The sequence below is a fragment of the Chaetodon auriga genome, chromosome 16 (assembly GCF_051107435.1).
Source record: "Chaetodon auriga isolate fChaAug3 chromosome 16, fChaAug3.hap1, whole genome shotgun sequence".
In the NCBI taxonomy this organism is placed as follows: Eukaryota; Metazoa; Chordata; class Actinopteri; order Chaetodontiformes; family Chaetodontidae; genus Chaetodon; species Chaetodon auriga.
The window spans coordinates 11,384,438-11,409,868 of NC_135089.1; the positions used below are offsets into that span (position 1 = coordinate 11,384,438).

General features: G+C 43.2%; 1 protein-coding gene across 2 annotated transcripts in view; it reads right to left on the reverse strand.

Annotated features, from left to right (window-relative positions):
• The window catches only part of prkcab (protein kinase C, alpha, b), a 93,574-nt gene that overhangs the window by 17,467 nt on the left and 50,676 nt on the right, over positions 1-25,431 (reverse strand). For both annotated transcript variants that reach the window (XM_076751922.1, XM_076751921.1), the window contains exons 4-6: positions 10,873-10,984; positions 8,410-8,538; positions 41-197 (exon numbers count right to left, since the gene is read on the reverse strand). In XM_076751922.1, coding sequence (XP_076608037.1) covers positions 41-197; positions 8,410-8,538; positions 10,873-10,984 — 398 coding nt within the window. The remainder of the gene's footprint in view (positions 1-40; positions 198-8,409; positions 8,539-10,872; positions 10,985-25,431) is intronic.

The following is a 25,431-nucleotide window of genomic DNA, read 5'->3' on the forward strand; positions in this document are numbered from 1 at the left end:
TTCTTGTTATTTATCAGGAGATACAAACACACAGACTCACAAAGTGAAGGACTCGTTCCAGCAGGGGTTGAGGGAGGAACGGATGGTTCTGGTCTTCTGTTTGGTCTCATTCTTTGGGTCTGGGGTGAGTTTGAGTTTAACATAGGGGTCTGACAGACCATTTGGATCCATAGGAATCAGGTTCCTGGCTTCACCCACTAGAAAAAGGAAGAGAGACAGAAAGAGACAATGTAGTCCTGTTTGTGTTTTTGTTTGAGCCCCGAGCCAAATTCATGACTCCGCACTGACTCAAGGGTTAAAATGGACAGCGTGAGTCACTGCAAGTCACTCCAAGGCCGAACAGCAAAGGATCTGAACGTCAGTCCAAGCAAAATCGCCTCTCTGCACTCTGTATGTGGACTTAATCTCACAGTCAGTTGTAAGTTGATTTTTAAACCACACCGGTAAAAAAATTACAGCATTGAGTTGAGTTACATTGAGTTAAATCTTAATTTTGCCAAGTTCTGAAATTCAGTAGTGTCAGCAGTGATTGAAATTCATGTGCAATTTGGGATTTGCTGTGAAACATACAAAGTCCCACAGGCAGAAAGAGAGAGCGAGCGAGACAGACTCAGAGTCAGTGTTTCTGTCCTCAGTTACTCAGCTAATGGCTCATCAAATCAGACACCACACGCTCCGCTAACAGGTGCTGCGATGCAAAACATACTCTCAAGATTCCCTTGAACTTGACAGTGTGAAGCAGCACCAACTGGATTATGAGACTGGTGGGTGTGAGGCCGCACGCGAATGTAAAATCAACAAAAACAAGAAATACTACTCGCCTAAAAGTCTGTCTAACCGCTCCTGTTGTAAAAGGAGTACATAGGAGGCAGGTGACGATAAACCACTCTCTCCTCGGTGGAGGCAGTGGACAGTTTTCTTGTAGCGTACTCTCTTGCTGTCATTCGTGCACATGGTTAGGTAATAGGTGAGGTGATGATGTGAGGGAGGCGTGACGTTTCCCTGTGTGATAACTGACAAGTGGAAAAAAAGGAGTGCTGTTACATAGCAACAGGAGTAGGGGGGACGGGGCGGCATGAGCACGCCACCTTCACCATGGCGACAACATCTACTGTAAGTGGCCAATGGGCCGACTCCGGCGCAGCCCCAGTTCGCAACACTGTGTGATAATGGACAGTAAATGTCAGCTATAGGACAGTCACAGCATGAAGAAGGAAAGAGAGAAAGATAAAATAAACCTTTGTGACAGCGAGGACACGCACACACAACAAAAACTGTAACAGACGGAAAACAGAGACAGGATCACACCGATCCTATAAGATGCTGTTTACCAGCTTCAGCCTCCCCACTCTGCATATTTCAATGCAATCAGACACGGTGCAGGAGAAGAAGGCTGTAATCTGAGTGTTTCAGAGAGTCAGTGTGAACTTTCACACAAGGACACATTCGCTGAGATTCTTCATTAAAACAGCGGTAATGTATTTTCGCTCCAAAGCATAAATATTCCAGGGCTGAGCGCAAAGCGCAGGCAAAACATTAGAAAGGGCAACGTCATTTAGAGTCACCGCAGCTGGTTTAGGTCTGTCTTTGTGAGTTTTAATCAGGTCTATTTGATATTTAGTTGTTTTTCACCGCTGGATGTGACAGTGATGTTTGTAAGGCAACGAGCTTTAAAGGGAAAAGAGAAAAAACAGCAATTATTTGATCATCAATTTACTGTTCAAGGAAATTTTGATCATATTTGCTGTTTTTTAGGTTTTGGTCTCTTGGTCTGACAAATTTGAATGTGTCATCTTAGGCTTTTACCTTTTTCTGTCAAATTACACAAGAAATCAATCAAGATAAATAAATCAAGTTACGACACACCAGATTAATGAATAATGGAAATAATCATTAGTTGCTGTCTTGTTCTGGATATTCTGCATGTTGTTTTTAGGTCTGTGGAAGCTACTTTAACAAAAGCTGTTCACAAAAGAGAAAAAGGCTTCTTCTGTCAGAAGAAAACTAAGCTCTAATTTATCATCTTCATCACCATGTGCACAGAAAAGCAAGAAAAAAGGGATGAAAAACATAGATTTATGGTAGAAACATAATCGAAAATATAAGTTTTATGCTATAACTCAAGTGAGATTAAAGACAAGACACTCCTTGAATGAAACAAATACAGGATTTATATCACAAAGTTAAAAAACACGAGGGAGAATGACCCTAATATTTCTTGGTGACTTTCACAGTTTTCCATGCTGGTCCAGTCTCATGCAGCAGAGGGCAGTGCAGGTCTCTGGGTTGCGGATCTGACAGAAAAAGGCAGTTCCAGAAGCTTTTACCTTGTTCATGAATGTGATGCTTCAACCTCATAGTTCACTCCTTATCCAATACAAATTCTCAGCTACAGTCTCCCTCCCTGTCTTTTTGTCTCTCTCTCTTTCAGTCTTTTGCTCACCCACAAGCCCACACACACATACACACACACACACACACACAGACACTGTCACACAAATTCACACACACACAATAAAAATATGAGGAGCAGAAGGAAAATCTCAGCATCCCACGTTGACATCTAAATCCTCCCCTCTGCTGGCGGTGGCAGCATTAAAGGCATCAGTGACTTCCATGGCAACGCTGGCGCCGAACGACGCCAAAGCAACTTCAACAAGCCTGTAAACACACTAATGAGGTGCACGCACACACGCACAGACAAGCACACACATGTGGAAGAACAGATGATGATGCATGGGCATTTCACGTCACAGGAGTGTGTGTGTGCAACTTACGCACACAGTAACTGCATTCGTGCACATATGCAGGCCCTCTCACTCACACACACACACACACACACACACACACACACACACACAATGAAACATCATCATCAGCAGTGATCAAGGACCATCTCTGCTGTCTGTTGTTGCTTAGATACAACAGGAGCTGCTTGCCTTCTGTATCCTCCCCTCCCTTCGCTCCTTATGAGGTAGTTACTAATAAAATTACAGTGTGTGTGTGTTTTGTGTTTACCACTTGTTTGGGATAAAGCAGACATGATACGGACAGAAAAGCAGATTATGTGTCCGTTCACTCGATTACAGACTTCACCAACGCATTATCACTGCTTCACAGAAGAAGCAAAACTATCCCCGTGCATCCGCTCTGCGACCGCCGTGCAACCACCCTGCAGTGCAGAAGCGAAATGTTCTGCTTGTACAAAAGTACCGACGCAAACTCAAGAGGAAAGAGCAGCGGCGCTTTCAGAACCTGGATCCTTTGTAGAGATAATGAACAGCAAAGTTCAAGTTCTTTCTTCTGCAAAATAAAGACGTCTAAAATAATGTCTCGAAAGCTGAGCGAGAGTCGTTCCCTCAACTGAGGTGTAAACGCTGTGAAACAGACAAAGAAAATGAAATGCTAACATTATCTTCTGTATCTCAACCCAATATGTGCTTAATAAAAATATGCCACGGCTAAAAATTACATCTCATTTGGATCCCGGGGAGGGTGCGTGTGGGGCTGCGGTGGGCCGACAGTGTAATCTCCCGAAAAGGCTTTGAAATTCAAATGTGTTGTTGCATAACAATGCCATGTGCAACCAATGAATGCCTGATAATCTGGGGGAAAGCTGCACGGCCAAACGGGCGCTGGATGGATCCCTGCAGTGCACTGCCAGGGATCTGGATGCAGACGTCACACACACACAAAGTGGAGGGAGAAAGAGAGAAAATGACCTGAAGAGTTCTATTTCTGTGTGTGGCTGTTTTAAGGAAGAGCAATTAGGAAATTCAACAAAGTGCCGGGCTTTCGAAGGAAATTATACTCTTCAGTAAGACATGCATGGTGTGCTGGGGTTTTTTTTTTTCTTTAATTCTGCCAAACTCCTTAAACAAAATTCATTGAACTCTTTTCAGGAGTGTTTCTCTGTTTTGGTCTTTTCCCAGTGAGACTGTTGGATCATGAGATCTGCTGAGTCGACAGCCAAAAGCACAACAATATTCAGAAACAATATCCTGCACTGTATATGGAAACAAAAGGCATTTCTTCAGCTGAGATGTGTTGGTAACACTTTCGTCTTTCAAAAACCTTTAGCCAGCGACACGTAGCTCTTTTAGCGTGATAGCATGTATGTAATTATCAAGCTTGTAAAAACCCTCTCATGGGGTTCCTGTTGAGCAGGAAACATTAAAAACTCAATCAGGGACAGTGTTTCCAACCAACTCATGAAGCTAATGTTAGCTTCATGAGCTAGCTTGCTGCAGCTGTTGTCATTTCAGTCGACGAAATCAGCGGTTGCCAGCTAGAAATGTGAAGCCTGCTTCTGTCTACATGTCAGAAATGAAGGACGTATTGTTTCAAATACTAATACTAATCATTGTAATTGTAAAACTACCACTGTTAGCCCTGTAAATGGCTTATCTGTCCTAAATATGAAACATGACACATGGCTACTCAGGCATATTATATAACTCAATATCTGTTTATTCTTCACAGCAGCTTAAAACTACCTTAGAGTGTATTACAGACATTTATTGTTTATATAATGATAACAAATGCTACGTGATTAAAATGAACTATTGAACTGATTTATAGGATAAAAATCAGATACAGACACACATACAGTGAGTGGGATCATAATGTTTGTCCAAAGCCTCTTAGAATAAAAAGCCTAATATCAGCTATTATACATTTATTTGTACACCATACTGATGGTGCTGTGAGTTGTGTACTTAAGGGAAAATTTTTCAACTGTTCAACTGTGCTTCAAACCTGAGGGGAGCATGTCAGTAGTCAGCAATCTCACCCTGAGTAAACCTCTCTGTGCTCACTTTGGCCCGATCCTCAGATGCCCTATGAGTGTGTGTGTGTGTTTGAATCCATCTAGGCAGGTCATAGAGGGACATTTGCATGTTTACATTTCCTTGAAACTCCAGAATAAACCTCTTCTCATGCCCCCAGGTTATTTATGTCACGTTTGCCCGAAGAGGCGTCCATGAGGAAGAGGGGTAAGAGAAGGATAAAGGAGGTAATTAGTGGGGAAAAAAGGAAAAAGGAAAGATTAAGACTAACGTACCAAACAAGGTAGAAGAAGAGGAGGAGATGTCAGTGCCACAAGGGTAAGGACAAGTCACTAGACTGAGTAATGTTTCAGTTTGGGAATGAGAGGATGATAGAAAAGGGGGCAGATGTTGGTGTCTTACTGAAGGAAGAAAAAAAACGTGACTGAATGGACACGAGGTCAACAAGTACGGAGGGAAAATGGATGACGAGAGCGAGGGGAGACATTCTGAGGTCTCCTAGGAACAGGTAGGAGAAGATAACAGGAAATGTCAATATTGGAAGAAGGGATGGAGAGGAAAGATGGAGGGAAAAGAGGAGAGAGAGAGAGAGAGAGAGAGAGAGAGAGAGAGAGAGAGAGAGAGAGAACGGGAGATGTGTCTGTTTTCTTTGCTGGAAAGATTTAATCAAGTTCACATCAGTGCGGTGAACCACAAAAGCCCGACACTTGTCTGTGGGAGCCAGAGGGGAGCCGGAGAACAAGCTGAGGCTTCACTGTTCAGACCGCTGCCATTAGAGAAGACAAAAAAAAACATCTTTAGCTCGACAAACCTCTGCAGAACATACACGTCCTCTGCCTCCTCTTCCCCCCTGTACTGTTCTCAGTATTGATCTTTATCTTTGTTTCTTCCTCATGCATACTGTCAGTCACAGTGCTTTGTCTCAGCTGGGCCATCATTATCATTATTTCACTTCTGCCTTTCGATCCTTTCAATCACATCTGGATCCCTGGAATGTATTTCACACATTTTCTCTAATAGATGAGGAAGAGAGACTTTCATTCACATCACCGTAAAGTCCGTAAAGACTCCACATCCTTTTTTTGGATACTAGAAAATTTGCACATTCCCTTCATTTTAAAACAGATGCAGCAATAACAATATTTTTAGATTAACAGTGGATCAAACTCTTATGTGTGATATGAAAAGTGATGAACACTGACATAATTACCACCTCCCTCTGCAGCTCATTGTTTTAGCTTTTCTTGCCCCCATGTTACTGTTTTGATTCAGCCTCACGTGTCTCATCATCATTGTTTAAAACAGCAGGCGTGTGATAAAAGCTTAGCATGACATCTGCCCTGCACCAAATGACAGACAGGCAACGTTAGCGACTAGCTGCTGAACATAATGGAGCATTTAGTGGCTAAAGAGCCACATATTTTTCCCTGACGAGTCGGGGGAGACCAAAAACAGAGCTAACTGGGACTCGGCAGGCGGAGGAAGCACAATGCAGCTTTAACATTATGCAATGAATGAGTGAGCATTATATAAGGATCAGTGCTGAAATCATTAGTCAATCGACTGATTAGCTGGACGGCACATAATAATTGACTCAACTTTTGGCTGTGATGCAGTTTTTACATTTTTGGTTAAATGGCACATTGACTAGTGGGAGAAAGTACTTGTTGCAGCTCTGATGAAGACAGCTAGAGCGGCCATATGATGGTGATGAACAGACACACAAGTCAGACACCACATATGCCAGTAGCAGGTGCTGCAGAACATACTGTTCTACGTTTACTTGAAGTTGACAGTGTGAAGCGGCAGCAACACTTTCATAAACACTGGAACACTGGTGGGTGTTTTGATGTGTGTATGCATAAAATGAAGGACAACAGCACATCAATTTAACATGGTAACAGCCCTCTCTCCCACTCGCTCCATGAATGTTAGCCAGTTTCAGTTTCAGTTGTGTCCATTTAGCCTAGTCTGAAAAGACCATGTCAATGACACCGCTGACATCCCGGTTAATATTCTGCCTTATTTCCTCGTTCTCGCTGACGGCGGTCATCACATCAAAGACCTTGTTCAGCACTAAAAGAGCTGGATGTCGTGTACAGCAGGGCATATCAGAAGACAGCAACATAATGAACTGAAAAGCAATACAAACACAGCAAACAACTGATGTAAGACTACTGTGAATAGAACCTCCTTTCCTTCTGTATTTCTGTCCATCCAGAGGACCATAAACAAACAAATAAACACATTTTTATGAAAGCAATATTTCCAAGTCAATCATATCTGCCACTCTTCCTGCTGTAGCTGCAGGTTATTCCTGTCTGATCCCCACTGATTTAAAAACACGTTATTGGCCTCAGCTCTCATATGCCCTGACCACCACTGTCTCGCCAGGTGTGTGTGTGTTTGTGTGTGTGTGTGTGTGTGTGTGCGTGCGTGCGTGTGTGTGCGTGCGTGCGTGTGTGTGCGTGACAGAGAGAGAGAGAGAAAGAGGTTGTGGAAGTGACCCAGCAGTCATTTCTCTTCCTGCCAGAGGGGTTTTAACACTGGAGAGTTGTCCACTCCAGGTGCTGCTCTTGACTGACAGGACAATTTGGAGGTGTTGAGCAAACACACACGGGTTATGACGGCAGCCCTGACTTCATTTTTACTGCTGACGCAAGTGCATGCTACTCTGTTTTCAGAGTTCTCTGTAAGTGAACGAGTGCAGTTACAGTTTGAGTTTAATTCATGTGGTTTTAGTTTTGCTCCTTTTTGCATTTATTTCTTGGACAGCCGTCCTTGTCGCTGCAACTTGACCTCATTGATGTATAAACAATGGAAGCAAATTCAGTCAGTGGAAGGTTTTTTACTGCTTTTTGCTGAAAGTGTGTCGTGCTACATATGTCATCTGCCACTAATGAAATTCACTTGAAGACAGCATTGCAAATGAGAGGTTAATGCCAGTTTGACCTCCTACTTTTGTTAAAGGAGCAGTGTGTAATTGCAGAATATAGTAGAAATGGAATATATTATTTATAATGTGTTTTCATTGGTGTATAATCACCTGAAAATAAGAACTGGTGTGTTTTCATTACCTTGGAATGAGCTCTTTATATCTATATATTTATATCTATATCAATATTTGCCTTCCAGAAAACTGCTATCATCTGCTGCTGGTTTATTGAAGGTTCCCAGCAACAGCCAAAAGTAAATCTGGGATGCAGCCTGTCAGCAACACCCTGAATCTCTGGGAAGTTCAATTTAGCCTTTAGCCTTGACTTTCCTGATACAGTCTTGAAACTTTTGCACTTATGCACTGCTGCTCTTCTGCATTCTCATTATTCTATTTTCATAGTTATTCTATCGCATCTTTACTGTTATCATCAAGTGGGTTTTATTCTGCCGATTATTTTACATTATTTTTATATCCCTCTTTTTTATGTGAAGCAGTTCATTAACACCAGTCCAAGCCACCCAAAACAGACAAAAGATGTGAATAACCCAAAGATTTCTTTCAATGCCCTGAAAATCAACCACTCACACTCACATCGGGGAGCCCCTTGCTCACGTCACTCTGAGACTGAGAAGCCTCAAGGGCTGCACGACACAAGACCACACTCTGACTGAGAAAGAGACCAACCTGTGACGTGTAGCCTGTCCAAGCTGACCTCGATCTTCAGGAAGAGGCGACCCCGACGCTCCGTGTGGTCCGTCCCACACAGGCTTGGCACGTTGACCACACACTGCTTGTGCACGTTCATGTCGCAGGCTAGAAAGACACAGAAAGACTCCTGATGTTAACAGTGAAATGCACCTTTTTTCGCACTGCATTTCAGGGTGAATCATGCATACACAGGCAGGACTGGTTAGGATAAGTGTGGTTGATTGCACATGACACTGAATTTAAAAAGCTTCATGCAGCGTGTGATACACTTGGGGTGGAAAATGCTCTGCCTTTGAAGAAAATGTGGAAATAGAGTTGGTGTGGTGGGGAAAAGAGCCTTGAATTAACAATTATTTTACAGATATTGTAATGACAGCAGACAAGGGGAGCACAGAATAATGTTTTGCATCTGCCCTTCTGTTCATTCTCTAAAAAAACAATCTATTTTTTAAGTAAATTTTCTCTGTGTGAAATCTTAACATCTCCATCAGCAATTACCATGTAAAAATCAACAACAGAGTATGTTTAGAATATATAAATAGAGTTTTGCCTGAGATGGAAATAAAAAGAAAACCGAACTGGAGTAAGGACGTAACTTATGCTTCTGGTGGAGGCAGCACATGAGAGAAATCACATGGTAAGGGTTATTTAGTGCAAAGTGATTGCAAACAAAATCAATTTCAGCTTTATTCCAGTTGTTTGCAACCTCGAGGGACACAAATTGTGGGTTTTGCAGCAACCGCAGGCCAATATGACCATATACTGCTTCAGATAACATATTGTTCAGAATGACTGATGATTTGCTCACCTCTGTCTCTGGACTGCAGCCAACTTGCCAACATAAGAGACCTCTGCAGCTCTCTCAGATTTAAGCCACAAGGAACCTGATAAATCAGTTTTATTCTCAGGTTTGTCAGTGGGAGAAAAAAATATGTCACTTAAGTCTAAAATTTTAGCACTTTGATAAAGACCAGCCCCTGGTTTTTAATCTCTTGGAAGCTTTCCACTGGGCTTCTCACAACGCGCTGAAGTAAAGTAAACTCCTGGACTCCCTGATGTTTTCCTTTTGGGCCTGTGAATAGATGCACGCAAGGCTGCAGACCCAATGTGGCAAAAAAAAAAAAAATTGTAAAGAAATGCCTATTTTAGAAGAGTAAAAGCTGTAATTAAAATAGCCAATGCTTTTCTCAAAGGTGCTGTTTTAGCACTTAAACATCAATAAGTAATCAGCACATGAACTTAGAAATGATATAATCACTGTAAGCGGATGAGATCACATCCAGTGGACCAGCAGTGTGAGCTGAATGATGGCGCAAAAAGGCAGGAGAGTTTTGTTTATTCTGTGTAAATAGAGTGACTTTGCATGGACACTGCAGTGAAATGACAAGGGACAAGTAATTTAAAGGTTCAACTAAGCAAAGAGCAAAAGGGTTGATGGGAACTGTAGTCTTATTTTGATAAACATTCCCCTTAACATTACTGGACTGACAAAGAGGTTAATTAGCCTTCATATAGCCTTTAATTCTAAAATGTATTTCAGTTATTTTGCTTGTGGGTCTGTCTTGGGGTCTCACACACATATACACACACTTTGACAAAGCCAAACAGATGAGAGACCAGAGGGGAGAGAGGACATTTGTTCTCCCTCGTTTCCTCCTCCGTCCCTTACTGCCCTCTAACTTTCCCTCCCAAGTCCTCCTCCTTTCGTCCCGTCTCTGTTTCCTTTCCTCCACCATCGAACCATCCATCTCTCCCGCTCTCTCCCCCTTCCTCCCTCCACTCGGCAGGCTTGTCAGGCTGACGTGCTGGGAGGAGACAAGGAGAGACGAGAGACGGGGGAAGCGTCTCGTAATGGTGATGGCCTCCCCGCATCAATTTGTTCTGGTGTGCTCCCATTACCATCTGCGATGAGGCCGCCACCAGAGACCCACAGATGGATGGACAGAGTAAGAGTTGGAGAGAGGGAGGGGGGGGTGATGGATGGAGACGACATGGAGGCATAAAGGAGGTACAGTGAGGGAAGGAGCAGTGGCATGGGAGCCAAAATGTAAAGGAAAATGACAACAGAGGAAAAAGAGGGGCAAGGATGTGTGGGAGTAAAGAGAAAGAACAACTGATAAAGCAAAGAGGAAAGAAGTGGGAGGAAAAGGAGAATAAAAATGATAAAAATACAGCACAGGTTGGGGTCGTACATGCAGAGAAAGAAGGGAAGAGTTAATAGAGGAGTGTGGGTGGAAAGAATGGGAGCGAGGAGAGGACCCAGCAGGGCGGGACAGTCAATTCTGCCTGGGCTGCAGATGAGGCTGAGTGTAGTACAGTACCAGTCTATTCCCATCTGTTCTCATTAAGGCCGGCTCTACTGCGGGACGGAAACCAGCACAGCATATTCTACACACAGGTGCGCGCGCACACACACACACAGCCAGGGTGTGTACTCACTGTCACATTTCATCCCTTGGTGGATGAGACCATACAGCAGCGAACCACAGTGGTCACAGAAGGTGGGACTGCCGTACGAGTGGATCTTGAACTTGTGCTTGCTTCTGGGGTCCTGCGCAAAACAAAGAGAGAGATGGGAAATAGACATCAGTAGTCTGATGGAGGATGGCCTTACTGTCATTTCAGAACAGCTGAGGCTGCATGTCATTAGTTTTGCAGGTTAAGTTCAGGTTAAGGGATCAACAAAATGTTCAGAACTCATCCTGGGATGAGCCTGAATCATTCAACCTGAGGGTCTGCATAAAGTGCAAAGCCAATCCATCGGGTGGCTGTTGACACATTTCAGTCCAGGACAAAGTCCAGGTCTTTCCTCTATAACATCACTCTGCATTAGTTTATATGTGCTGTCCAGGAAATTGTAGAAAAAGTTCCCAAACATATCAAATGTGTTTCTAAAGCAAAGGGAGAAGCTTTGTCTCCCACTGCTGCACTCCACAGTGTGCCTCTTTTTTTTTTTCACCTCACATTTACTCTCTTCACATTTTAGGGCTGTACCAAATGTCATTTCTTTTGCATCTGAAGCTACTATTGAGGCCTTCAAATGAAGCTTGGAACGTGTGTCACTATATTTCAATTTGAATAAAGTGATTCGGATGAAATGAGTTAATCCTTTTTTATGAAATCAACTTCCTTTATTGAGTATAACTTTTCAGTTTCCTCAAAATAAATAGACATACAGTAGATCCATATATGTATGTACTTAGAGCTCTGATACAACGCCTCTCTCTGTCTGTAGACGCCACCTTGTAGTCCCGCCCACAGCGCTGTCTGATTGGTTACACACGACAAGTAACAGCCAATCAACACTGAAGGTGACAGAACGCGTGCACAGACAAGAGCTGCTCTGCTGAGCGAGCGTGTAGCTGAAGCTGCAATAAACATCACAATCTTATGATCTGTTGAATGTTATAAAAGAAGCTTTGAACTGTTCGGTGCAGCCTCATTAGATTGTGTTGCCTCTAACAAGCAAAATACAATTCCTTGACAGTCCACAAAGCCCTCAGATAAACATTCAGAGGGCAGAATTTGAAGTTAAGAGGAAGCTCTTGGGTCTGAACTGTGATGTTACAAGAAAACAAACGTGGGGGAGAAGAAGTGCTCCATCATAAGAGCCTTTGCAACATTTCTGTTGAAGGGAATACAAATGGACCTTTCTTCCAACATCTGTTCATCACTCTACTGCTTCATGTCTCCCCCGCAGATTAATGGAATAAATGACAGGGCATCCGAACAGATCAGTTTTGTTTTTTTCTTTGCCTCATTAACACACTAAACAGCAGTTCACTTTCATTTCTGTGTACGGTAGTTGAGTTTTAGCTGCGTGATCTGCAACTCACACGATGAATAATCTGCATCGTACCATCGATGGACGACACTGACGCAGAGCAGAAAGAAAGCAAGAAAGAAAGAGGGATCCAGATGGAACGGAAATGTCAGGCTGTTACCAGTGCGTGGGAATGTGCAAGGTTCGAGTGTTTTCGAGCTTGGTGTCAGTTCTCTCCATCTTGTTATCCTGGAAGCCTTCCCAGCATCCTCCCCGTTTCAGTCCTCAAATGTTATGAAGGCACAAATACACACCGTACAGTGATCATGTGGTGCCAGGAGCAGCACTACTGAGCAACTGTTTATCTTGGCCTGAACATCTGGCACTGAGGCTGAGTAAAAATCGAGCTAATGAGCAATTGGGGATTGATGCTCTGATACGTTTCCAAGATATCCAATGCAATTGAACAGACACTGGATAACATTACAAAAAATAAAATAAATTGCACGCTTTCTTGCACGCATGCAGTATCCCTGTATGGTTATTTGCAGTGGGATGTGTTCATTAGCATGACCAAGTTCCATTTGTTGGAAATCGATTCATATAGTCAGTGCTGTGATAGCTGAGGTTAGCTAATTTCTACAATCACCACAAAACAAACAGAGCTGTAATTAAAGCCCTGCAAATGAGGGTGGGTAAACCCCCACCAGCGTCGCCTCCATCACGCTGAAATGTGTCAGAATGGCTGCTTGTGTAATTATACAGGCCACTGACTGAGTAAGTGGGCCCACATTGCTGAAAAGTGACTTTTTTTTTCTTTCCACAAACACGCTAATTCGAGCAAAAGACGTGACGGCAGAGGAAGGAGAGCGAGATGTAAAGGGAGGCTCTGTGTATGGACGGGGAGTCGTTGAGTGCTTCGAGTGTGATTGGCAGGGGAGTGAGTCAGTGGCGTGAGGGTCCCGGAAAAGTCTAATTAGCATGTTCTCCTGTTGGTAAGCTCGCCTATTTTTGCTCCTCTCCTCCAGCCTTTCCTGGAGGCTTCTGCTTAGAAAAAAAAAAAAAAAAAAAACACATTGCGCCATGGACATGCCCCTCGTGTCCCGAGTCTGCTCTCCTGGGACTCCCTCCTTCTGAAACCATTTTCGCCTACTTACTGCATGAACACTCTCAAACTTTTCAACTGCGGGGACATTGAGTTTATCTTAAAAGAGAGTGAACAACAGACACCAGGAGATACTATCAGCCTGCTCTCTATTTCTTTCTCTTTTTTTGACTTTATCAGCTGTCTTCCTCACTCCCTTCGTCTCCAAGTCCCTGGACAGCGAGCCCTGGATGTTCCTCGCTCTCATCTCTCCTAATATGTTTTTGTTCTTTTACTCTGTTGTCATTGTGTCTTTGTCTGTGCTCCCCCTCCTCCTGGGAAGCATAGGTAAAATTAAAATGGCAGGGTTTCTACTCACAGCCATCCTGAGCCTTTGACTCAGTGCAGCCCATTGCACGAAGAGGCTGGGTGTGAAGACATAATCTGTTCAGCAGCCCTGGGCTTCTGCGTTTGTATGTGTGTGTGTGTGCATGTCTGCATGCATGTGTGCCTTTATTCCACCCTTTAGGCCATCTCTGAGCTTTGTGTTGGTGCAAAAAGCCGGAAAAGCGCAGATGCACATTATAAGTGAAACTGAACAACTGCTCAGACGCACACAAAAACTCTCCTTTGTCTCTCCATCTGACTTCTTCTGACCCATAATTATCTGCCTCCTTGCTGTAAAAGCATCAAGACATTCTGATATACAAAAACAGCAGCAGAAAGTGCAACCTCTAAAATAACAGCTGAAACAATGGCAGGTTTGTTTAAGCTGGACCTGCAGGGCTGTGGTGTTGACCTGCACTGGGCGCAGGCTTCTCTTTCTTGCAGCATTATCTGCAATTAAGATGGCATCTCTCTATGTTTGCAAGAACCAAAACATACTATACTAATAATTATATGATCTGTGAACTGTATTCATTGCGTGATGTAGGTTATAAACCCTAATATACAGTATGAAGATAGCATCTTGCTAACATCATTACCAATGGTCCACTTGAACACACATATGTTTCTCACTGTACCAAAACAAGAACATTTGCGAGTGCTGTCCTTTACTTACACTGTAAGTGAATTCAGTGGACTTCTGCTGCAGCACCACAAAGGGTTTCAAGAGACTGAACATAAAGGCACCGAGATAAGGCTGCTCCTTCCTTTGTTTTGATTACGTATCAAACAGAATAATATGCATAATATTTGAAGAGGCAGCACTCTTGGCAGCTTTCATCGTGGCCTACGCTGGCACATTAAAATCAAGTGAAGACCCAGATGTAGATGTTTTTGGTCTCATCCAAGCAGAGGATCCATGTTGCATGGTGTCAATATGGAGCACAAAGCCTAAATGTCCTACAGAAACACTCATGTGAAGCTGTCATGATGGTGTCATCAAATGCTGTTTTTATTAAGAAAGACTGAGCCCTCTGACACTGAAACAAATGTTCATAACAGTCTGTCCATACAGAGACTGTGGCTCGAGGGCCTTTTGGACCCCTGGGCCCGGTAACATTGTTCAGTAATCCATCCATGGGTGAAATGCCTGCGAGCTGAGAGAAGACTGGAGTAAACTCTTCCTTGCTTTTGTCTCGCCAGTTCACTTCGATGCACATGCAAACATGCATGCACACATAAACACCACAGAGCCTTCCCTTTAGGTTTGTTCCAAGCGATCTGTTGATCTCCTATGCAGTCATTACTGTTGTTGGAGCTACGCCTGTCACGGGAAGCATGAATTCATGACTCACAAATCACCAATAGACGTCAAAAACAGCTTAGTCATGGAGCTGAAGCGCTGGCAGATGTTCAAATTGCAAAATATGAACATCTAAAAGTGGTGAGTGGTACATGTAGAAATGGAATGTATAACCAGCTTGATAAGCCTGCTTCTATTGGAAACCCTCTCAGTCATTTAAATACTGGACATCATGCTGTGCTGGGTAAAGATGCTGGCGGACAAACCGTCGACACTAACAGACAGAGCTGCTGAGGCGAAACCAGGAGGGAGGTCGGTTCCAGTGAGGCGAGATGATGCTGCTGCCGAATTCCTTGGAGCATAACGAGGGCCATGTCAAGCAGAAGGAGTCGATGATGAGAGCCGAGTGGCAATGAGTCAAAAACGGGTCTTTGCTAATTATATTCAGGCATCGACAGGCACACCAGAGGTAACAATGTCTAATTACTAATTGGAAATTATCGCTGTAAAAAGTGAAGGGGAGAGTGAAGAGGCCGATGTGAGTCATGGCTGCGGTTAATTGGTTAACAGGTGACCCTTCAGAGCTACCTTCACCTCTGCTTCATACAAACTGGGTTGAAGAATACAAAGACAAAGTGAGCAGAGGATCTCGTTGTTGAGCGTCCTGCCTATTGAAGTGTACCTAAGCAAGAAATCGCATTTCTCCACGGCTGCTGGGAAAGGAAAAAGAAAAATGACACTTTACCATCAGTATGGAATCACACACGTGTCCCCAACTTAAAGGTGCTCTGTGGAGTCTAAACAAAGTTCTAAGGTTGATGTTCAGCATTTCTCACCTAAATGCAAGAGGTGTCCCTGAGATCTGACAAAGGTAAATATTTTTCCTTCCTCATAAGAATGATTTGTATTTATTCTTTACTGTACATTCGTATTTGCAACATGGACTGTATAAATCACGGATGTAGTCTCCGTGACGTCATGTGCAGGTTTCTGAAGAGCCGTTGTGAAGCTCAGTGACAGTGGCTCCAGCTGTCGCCATCTTGGCAGTGCCTGAACCCACCAAACTCCCGGCTGGAGGTGGAGCGTGAGTAGAGCTGTGGTGGGCTGAATGAAGACTGGTTGCAGAAACCTAGCAGCTAGCTGCCACTCAAAGCAGCCATGGCCATAATTATGCATAAGTACAATTTAAATGAGTGAGTTATATAAAAATTCACCCCTGTACAGATGTCCTGAATGGAGAACTTAGCCTTAAAGACCCAAACTGTGTTTTGTACCAGGCTGTAAACATGTTTATTTCTGCTGTCAATTTTTTGTGGTCACTTGAGAAACTGCAGTTTTTTTGCTCTTATGCGTTGGCTTAATTTTTCAGACCTGGAGAAAGAGTAGCACAAAACCTTTAGAATTAAATTTCATCATTTAAAACATCCTTGCTTTAATACTTGAAAATAAACAAACCAATAGAAAGGAGAGCTGATTTAGTTTCGTGGTTTGATTCAGTGAAGCTCCATCAGGGATTTATTCTCTATTTGTTGTTTTACCAAACAGTCAGTGGAAAAATTTCTGCACAACACAAACACACACTGGATAATAGCAAAACGGTCCCCAGACATCACTGCGAGGAATAATATCTTCCAAAACATCAACAAACAGAAAAACACTGAAACTACAATCAATTTAAAAGACCACAATTATACTGTGTGTGTGTGTGTGTGTGTGTGTGTGTGTGTGTGTGTGTGTGTGTGTGTGTGTGTGTGTGTGCGTGTGTGTTGGGATGAGGGGCTTGGGAGACCAAAGTGAACAACTGTACAGTTGCTATGGTGATAAACAGTTAGAGAAAATTACTAATAGATTGAAAATCAGCATAGAAAAGCAAGCGGTAGAGAGAAGAAGCACAGAGTAAATCACTGTGTGGCTTAATAAAATTAAGTGTGTGCATGTTCCTCATGCACACACACGAAAGGCAAATGCACCACAACTATGCAGCAAGTCCAAATAGAAGACCACGGAGCAATCTCATACGACGATGAAACGTTTTCTTTCCTCAAGGCTGGAGCTCGGCTGAAAGAAAAGGCCGTGCACAAAGCCGAGGGGAACCTCCGTTATTCTCTCCTCCTTGCGTGAACCCACGACAACTGGTGTTGTCAGGCTGGTCCAAACACACGCTGCCCACAGCCTTGACTGAGCGGGCCGCAGTCTGACCTGCAGTGGCGAGGGGCAAAGATTGTGTACTGCACTCAGTGACTGGTCAAAGAAGAGTGAGCCTGCATGTGTGTAAATGCATCTGTCTGTCAGTATGAGCAAGAAGGATTTGTTCAGTGTTTGTGAGCAGCTGAATGAAGGCAGACGGTTACAAAAGTTGTTGAAATTGTTGTGTAACAGTGGGGAGACTGTGGAAAAGAAACTGAGGCGTCCTGAAGGCATGATGGTCAGAACTGAAGAGAAAAATAAAGGTGGAGAACAACGAATTTAGAGACAAAGACTCATGGACAGAGATGGATGTCGGAGACAAGGCTCAGCTGTGTGTGTGTGTGTGTGTGTGTGTGTGTGTGTGTGTGTGTGTGTGTGTGTGTGTGTGCGTCTGTGGGTGTGCAGGTGGGTGGCATCAAAGCCGCCAGCCAGCCACCGTGGGCCTCGCCGAACAGGCTCCACAATGTGGAGACAAACTCTGTCAACCACACAGAGCGAGGACGAACAGTTACAGCTGCCAAACATGCTGGCATCACTGTACATCTTTAATAAATGCTAATAAAGTGGAAAAAATGATGAAAATCGATGACTGCTGGTTTTGCTTTGGAGGCGAATAGCAACATCACGTATGTTTCACACAAAATGGCCTAAAACTGCATGACAAACCCACGAATGTACGTTTTATAAGAACAGGATCTAGACTCAAAGGTGGCAGTCAGCCATTTGAATGGAAATTGCCTGCCGAGCACATTCAACATGGCAAAAAAGTTTCCTATCTTCCAGGTTTGCTTCATTTTGTGGTCCACTGCACATGTGGTTTGGCCCTCTCTAGGCCCTAAGAGAGCGTCACAAATACATTAAATGTCATAGATTAAAAATCCATAATACAAAAAGTGATAATAGACCTTGTTTTCAGTTGGAGATGCGCTGTCAACAGAAATCCCGTTTATAATGGTGGTCTATGGGGAAAATGCTGTTTGGGCCGCAGGGATTGTTTTTGCTGCAGTACCACAGGTGGCCACTGGGACAAATTATCAGCAAGGCGTGGTGGTGGTGCTGTATCCAGTCCTCTTAATACACCCATGGACAAATCCCTCATGTCATATTCTCCAAATAGTGTATATTTATAAGAAGAAAAATGAGAGCCTCCTTCTTCTGCTTCATCGACTTTGGAGCAGTGACAGAAACCAAGAAGAAACAGGATGGGAGTTGAGTCATGTTAGCAGCTCTGTGGTCTAATGTTTACCATGTTCATCTTAGTTTAGCGTGTTCGCATGCTAACATTTAACAAGTACATAAAGACAGTCAGTCAGTGACAAATTGGCACAAAAATCACCATGTCACAGCATATCAGGTCTCTTTCCTGCTGCCATTGTCTCCCCATCTGCTCACCTGTGCCATCAATACCTCTCCACTCTCAGCCATGCCCACCTGCCCGCTCACCTGATCACACACCTGAGGCTCATAGCAATCAGTGAGGTATTTAAGCTGCTCTGCCACACTCACTCTGCCAGACTGTCATTGTTCTCATGCAAGACTCTCCAGCTATTTCTCAGAGACTGATCTGTTGCCAAACCCGCCTGTCCCTGACCACGAGTCTTGTCGAGTCTCGGTGTTTGCCGCACCAAACACGAAAAGACACTCGAAGACTTGATCTTTGAGCACGTCCTGCATCTTTGCCTGCCTGTGACTGCTTGGTGTCTGATTCACTGTGCATTAATTGATATAAGCTATATCCGTGTTGTGGTGGATCTGCACTTGGGTCCAAAACCCCACCCGGTACACACCAAGCATTAAATTTTAGATTCATTTTCAATAAACATATTCATTTATATATATGCAGCAGTGGAATTCATGCTTGAGATGCAAGATGCTCTAAACAGACCCAGAATGTAAAAATAGCGTTGATGCTAGATGAGCTGCTTTGGTCACACACTGGGTTGACATTTGCACACCGACTTGAGTGAAAGCAGCTGAAGTCACAGATCTTCTGTCAGATGATTCTAACTGTGTGTAGCATTAAAACTAAGTGCTGCACCACCACATTTAAAGGGAATATTTAGTTTTTAGTCTTCAAAAGAATATTAAGTAACAGCTCAAGTCCTCTGATGTCAAATAGACAAATGATGGCTCGTCTACACACAAGCACACACTGAACCACTCACATACACACCCTGGCAGCCATCCGAGACCCGGGGTGGAAATTGGCTTCACACGATCAGTCGTGTCACTTGTAGGAACTAATCTGTCTTCTGACACTGATAAAAACAATAATGAAGCTGTGACTCAGTAGAGAAGAAAAGAAGACAGAGGACAGGGGGTGAAAGAACTGACACGAGATATATCAACAGCGGAAAACAGCAGCAGACACGATGAGTGTGAGGAAGGAGGGCACGACTCGGGGAAGGAAAACGGCAGATAATACAGAAAGCTTGTCAAAAGTCAAAGAAAGCTTGTCGCACTCCTGATATAAAAAAACAGCGCAATGACCTGCTCGTTATCATGTCATCGCTATTATCTCTCTTTAGCTAACATTTCACTTGCAATGACAACTATGACTGCGTGTGTTGTCTTTAGGTTCATCTATGTCTTCGCAGCCGTGGCTGTACAGGGGGAAACTGGCACCTGTATTGACTATCCATCACTGATTTAATTAGTGGGATGACATCTCTCTCTCTCTCTCTCTCCACCTGCAGCAGCCTGTCAGTGTTTAATGGGCCATCGCGCTCAGACTGCCCCACTGTAGTCTCATTATGCATGAGACAGATTTATAGGCTGCAAATCAGGCATCAAAGACAAACGGCAGTGACAGAGGCATGAAACGAGAGTCAGCCATGAGATTTTTTTCATGTATGTTCGTTCTTTTTTAAATGTTTTTAAGCTCCCTGATGTTACATGATGGTGTGTGTTTGTGTGTCCGTGGTCTGCCTGCGTTCGCTTGGTAGTAAACGCGCGTCTCGTCTTTCCATAAGTTGTGTGCCTCCTCTGACTGTACGCCTCTCTCGTCTTATCAGTGAATTAAACATCAAAAGCCATTAGGGTATCAAAAACTCCACTCACATACATGCAAATGTGCCGCTTCCACGTGCACACACGCATGCAGACACACGGGACATGAATGAGCTCATTAGTGAGAAATGGTAGCGAGAGCAACGTCAGCAATGTTCATGTGAGCTCACTGTATTAAGAGATTCAGTGATTTTTGATGATGCGATGTGGTCGATTATGGAGATGATGCTGTAAGTATCAGTTAGCTGAGAAGAAGTATTTCTCTTGGGTATTTCAGAGAGTGATATGGCTTCAATTACATAGTATGATGCAACAGTTGACATCAAACTTTACTATCATAGAGAGAGGGAAAAGGTGCTCCTTTAGTTTAAGTGCTACTGTAGTACAACAATTTAAAAAATACTTAATATCAGATAAAAGTACTAGATAAAGTGTGTGATTATATACAGTATATACAGCAGGATTTATAGATGGCTTATACATACATGTCAAAGAACAATCAAACTGTAAATTTGTCATTTATAATTGGTAAGCAAGTGGATGTTTTGGTGTTACGGGGTTATTGGATTAATGATGAATAATTTCCCCTATGTTGGCCTTTAACAGTAATTTAAATTGGAAATTAAGAGGGGAAATGTCTCTGGTGGAACTCAGACATCTGAAACGTGACAAGGGGCCCCAAAAAGGTTGAGAGGCACTGATTTAATATCTGACAATGCATTGTGTTTTATATTCTTACCATATCTTTTTAATATAAACTCTTTATCTGAAAAGTAACAACTATTTATAACTGTAAAATAAAAGTAGTGGGTGCAGTATTCTCCTCTGAAATGTGGTGGAGTAGAAGTACAGTACTTGAATAAATGTATTTAGTTACTTGGCCCCACTGACAGCAAAATCAAACCAAGCAGACACAGGTGTCGGGCCCTTAATCCTTCCCTGTCGCGCTCTAATTAACAGTAGAGGAGAGATCCTGTGTTCAGATGCATTCACACTGCACCTCTGAACACCTCACAGCCTTTCATCACAACCCAACTTTCATCATCAAACACGGCATTTAATTAGACTGATGAGGCCTGCTTTTATATGCATGTTCGTGTGAATGTGTGTGGGCGTCCGTCTGACATGAGCTGCAGCTCAGCCTTTTGTTGCTTTGTGTTTACACAGAGGCCAAACTGGGGGCTTTCAACCTGTGAAAGTACGATCACTTCCTGGGTGCTCCGCCATCTGACTGGAGGTCTCCGTGGTTGCAGTTGTCAGGCTCCATTAGGACACACCAGCGCTGAGAGCTCCATCTCTACTCGGTGGTAATTGAGCTAAATGGCTGCGAGAGAGGCTGAGCTGTTCAGAGGACAGTTGACTTTGTCGAGAGGTGTTGGAGAATCCCACTTAGAGTACTAGGAATCCAGTGCAAATGACTACAAACAGTATGCAAACACATGTAGTTTCTGCTGTCACCACACAGGAGCGCGCACAAAGTGTGTTCTCTGGTATCAGACCTGAGAGACGAACGTGAAGCTGGAGAAGAACTGAGCAGGTGGCACTTTTGACGGTTTCATTTGGAAATCACACAGTAGTCACAGAGGGAAAGCTGCATTATTAAGCACGTTAACGTGTCTGTGTGTTACATCAAATTACACAGAGCTGTGAATTGTAAAACACATGCATTACATGTTGCAAATCATCACTGTCCTATGAAAACAACGTATCTCCAAAATGTCAGCTTTTCATGAGCTAAGGAAAACTGTTTTCAGCCTCGTGGCAAAGCTTTTCTCAGATAATCCAATGTTTCTTTAAATGGTTTATCCATCTTAACAGGAAGGGGAATTTTCTGAACCCATGCTTTAGTTAATCTGAAAATAAATAAATAAATAAATAAAAATTCTAAACTGGAGAGAAATGGTTTTCATTCATTCAAGTCCTCCAAATCAAAACAAAAAAACAACAACAAAAAAACCCCTCCAGAATGACATGTTTGCTGCCTCCTCAACATAACTACTGTGTTAAAGTTAGAAAACATTGTGGGTTGGTTTAAATGACTTTCAGCTTTGTCATCTCACAGGAAACGAACACTTGTCTCCTGTGTTAAAGTCCAACACATTAATGACCCATCCATCCCTCTGCACACTTTCAGCTCTGTAATGTTAATAATAATGTTGATAATATCAGCTGACTTCCTCCTTTATTCCCCCTACTGGTACTAGAGGGCTTTGTCAATAGAGAGCATTTGCTGAATCAATTGTTTTTTTTGTTTATTTATTTATTTATTTGCCAAGTCCTGTTTTCATTATATAGCATAATGTGGGGGCTTTGTGGGCATAAAGGCTGGAGAAGAGGACTTGTGACCAGAAGGTTACCATTTTTATCCCTGGACCATCAGAATAAACCTGCAGGGGGAAAGAGCAGCCTCATATGGTGCCTTTGAGCCAGGCCCTCAACCCCTTAACCCCCATCTGCTCCAGTGGAGCTGCTCAGGAGGTGGGAAGAAGAGACCCTTGCACTCCAGGTAAAATGAAAATACTGTACCAATCACAGAAGAAATAAGTCTGTCACGCAGATGCTTGTATGTCTCAGCAAAGGATCAGCGTCACTCCCGCTTTTTCTCCCTTATCAGAGACTACAAACATGTCCAATTAGGAAAACATCACAGTCAGGAATTAACTGAGTATAAAAACATCTCATTATGCAGAAAAGGGACAAAAACAAGGCGACCTTTAGTGAGCAGGTAGAGCTAAAAATAATGAGGTGAGAGGCAGACACACAGAGAATAATTGCTGGCTAAGAATATCCATAAAGTGCTCATTCTCACTTGTCCTGTTTGTTGCCGACGCTTCCATCTCAGTGAGTAACTACACACGCTGTTTTACTCTATTTATCAAATCTGATTTTTACATGGGGAAGTTTTACAAGGACGCAAGCCAGCTATTACCATACTGTCATAAAAGTTGAAGAAAAAAAGAACAAAACTTTTCAGGTCATCTATCACCTGCCTTCCCAGAGTGCTTTGCCGCAGACCCCGTTTTACCCCAGTTCTCCAGATGTGTTTCTTAAAGCTTTGACTTGCAAAAGAACCGGACAACTGGCTGTTAACATACCTGCACGTTAATCACTGCGACATCGCCACAGGAGCCAAGGAGGACAGGCCCCAGGTGGCCTCTCATCTCTCTCACATGGAAACTATATTTAACCAACGCACAGCATAAACACTGAAGACACAACAAGAGCATGCATGTGCATACTATTTTCCATATAGACAACAAGGAGACTAAAATAATTAGACCACAATATTGCTTCTGTCACTCAAAGTCATGTGACCTGTTGAGTCTGCACACAGACCAGAGCTGAGAACGTTACACACTCTAAAGTTAAAGCCTGGGCAACATGAGCATGTGTGTGCACGCGCCTATAGCGCCGAAAACACCATTAAGCTCCCGAAGCTTCACACATCCTTCAACTTATGATCCGCACCCACCGGATTGGATAATAATCAGCTCTCTGATGAATCCTTCATCTTCTGTGTTGATGAGCACAGCTTTACACACAAGTGCTTATAGGCTGCGTGACGTCAGCGAGCAAAAACAAACAGGAAATTACAGAATGCACATCCAGCCTGTGGGGTATGTAAGAGAGATGGATAGCGAAAGCCTGTATCAGCATGGGACGAAGCTGCGCTCATGGTAATCCTCAGTGGCCATCTGTGATAATAATGCATTTGGAGGATGTATGGCACGGTTGTTTGATTCATTACATTTTGTTGAGCAGCAGTAATGACTCACTAGATTTAAAAATGGCAGCATGTAGGTTATCACTGTAAAATGTAAATGTAAAATGTTGCCACAGTCACGTTTCTACAGAGGAGTGTTAATACTGGTGGACTCCATAAAGGGTTCAACTGTGAGAGCACAAAAGAAGCTTAAAGTCAAACAGAAATTCATGCTTACTTGGTCAAAATTCGAACGACCTAAATGAAGAAATGTACGGTGGCCCTGAGAGCTCAATGCACTGTAACTTAAGAAGACATGTGTGCTTGTGTTTTGGGGTGTTTTTTTGTGCATTCTCCTCTTGCTGTGAGTTTTGACTGTCTGGACCCTTAAAAAAAGTGTCCATATATATGTCCATACCTTGTCTTGTCAATCTGTGTTGTTTTACTCGTTCCAGGGCTCATGGGAGATGCTGCTTGTATTTGATAAAGAGCAAAATTAGATCAGTCAACTGTCGGTCAGTCAACTGCTGCAATGGGAAACCCCCAGAGGCTTCAATCTGTTTCCACTAACGGTTCTATAAATTTGCACAATAGCTAAAGCATCATTATATTTCACATTTCATTACGCGTAAAATGAGGAGAATATTAATTTCAGTTTGACTTAAAGGTGTGTGTGTCATCTGAAATTGTAAGCAGATATTATGGTGTCCTCTGTCCTTCTGCTAGATGCCTGTCTGTGTGCGTGTGATGCGATGTGTCCTAAACCCGCTGACATTCAGGCTGTGTGTGTTTTGTGTCCATCTTGCATGCGCTAACATGTGTGCGTGGATTATGTCAGATGTAGCTGGCAGAGACGCCACTCTGGCCCCTGATGTTTCTGTCCAGCGTCCAAACAGCAGACGATTACCGCTGAGCCACTTGATTGTGTGTGTGTGTGTGTGTGTGTGTGGATGCAAACGTGTGTCCCTTCAATATTTACTATTTCTGCCATTACATAAGCAACGCAGCTGCTCGCCACCTCTTCACCTCTTGACTTTTTTCAGTTCAAGCCCTGAATATGCAGCTTTCCTCCTGCTACCAGCTCACTCTACACCCACTTTACAAATTCACCTCCCCCATCCGACTAAAGGCCCCTATAGTACTTGTTGACTGGACGCTTTGAGATCATCCAAGAGTTATGCAGCATTAGGATGAAGCCAAAAGATCAACAGCTGGCCTACCACTGGGCTGCTAATCCACACCGTGTTAGTGATATTGGGACATCCTCGTATGGCTTATCCATACATTCTATTCTCTCATGATTAGACGGAGATGTCACTGATGATATGAGACGTGTGGGTCTTAGATGAACCCCTGACCTACGGCTGTACAGTTCATTAGAGATGAACATATATTGCCTCAGGGTGGCAGTATTCTTAATCCTCCAGCATCATGTCTGTTACTGTACATGTGACCAGTCACAACCATTAATTTACTAAATGCGCATACATATGAGGAAAAAGCAAAGACGGCAAAGCAGGGATCTTGAAAACATGGCCACATGTTGGGGAAGAAATTCTTCT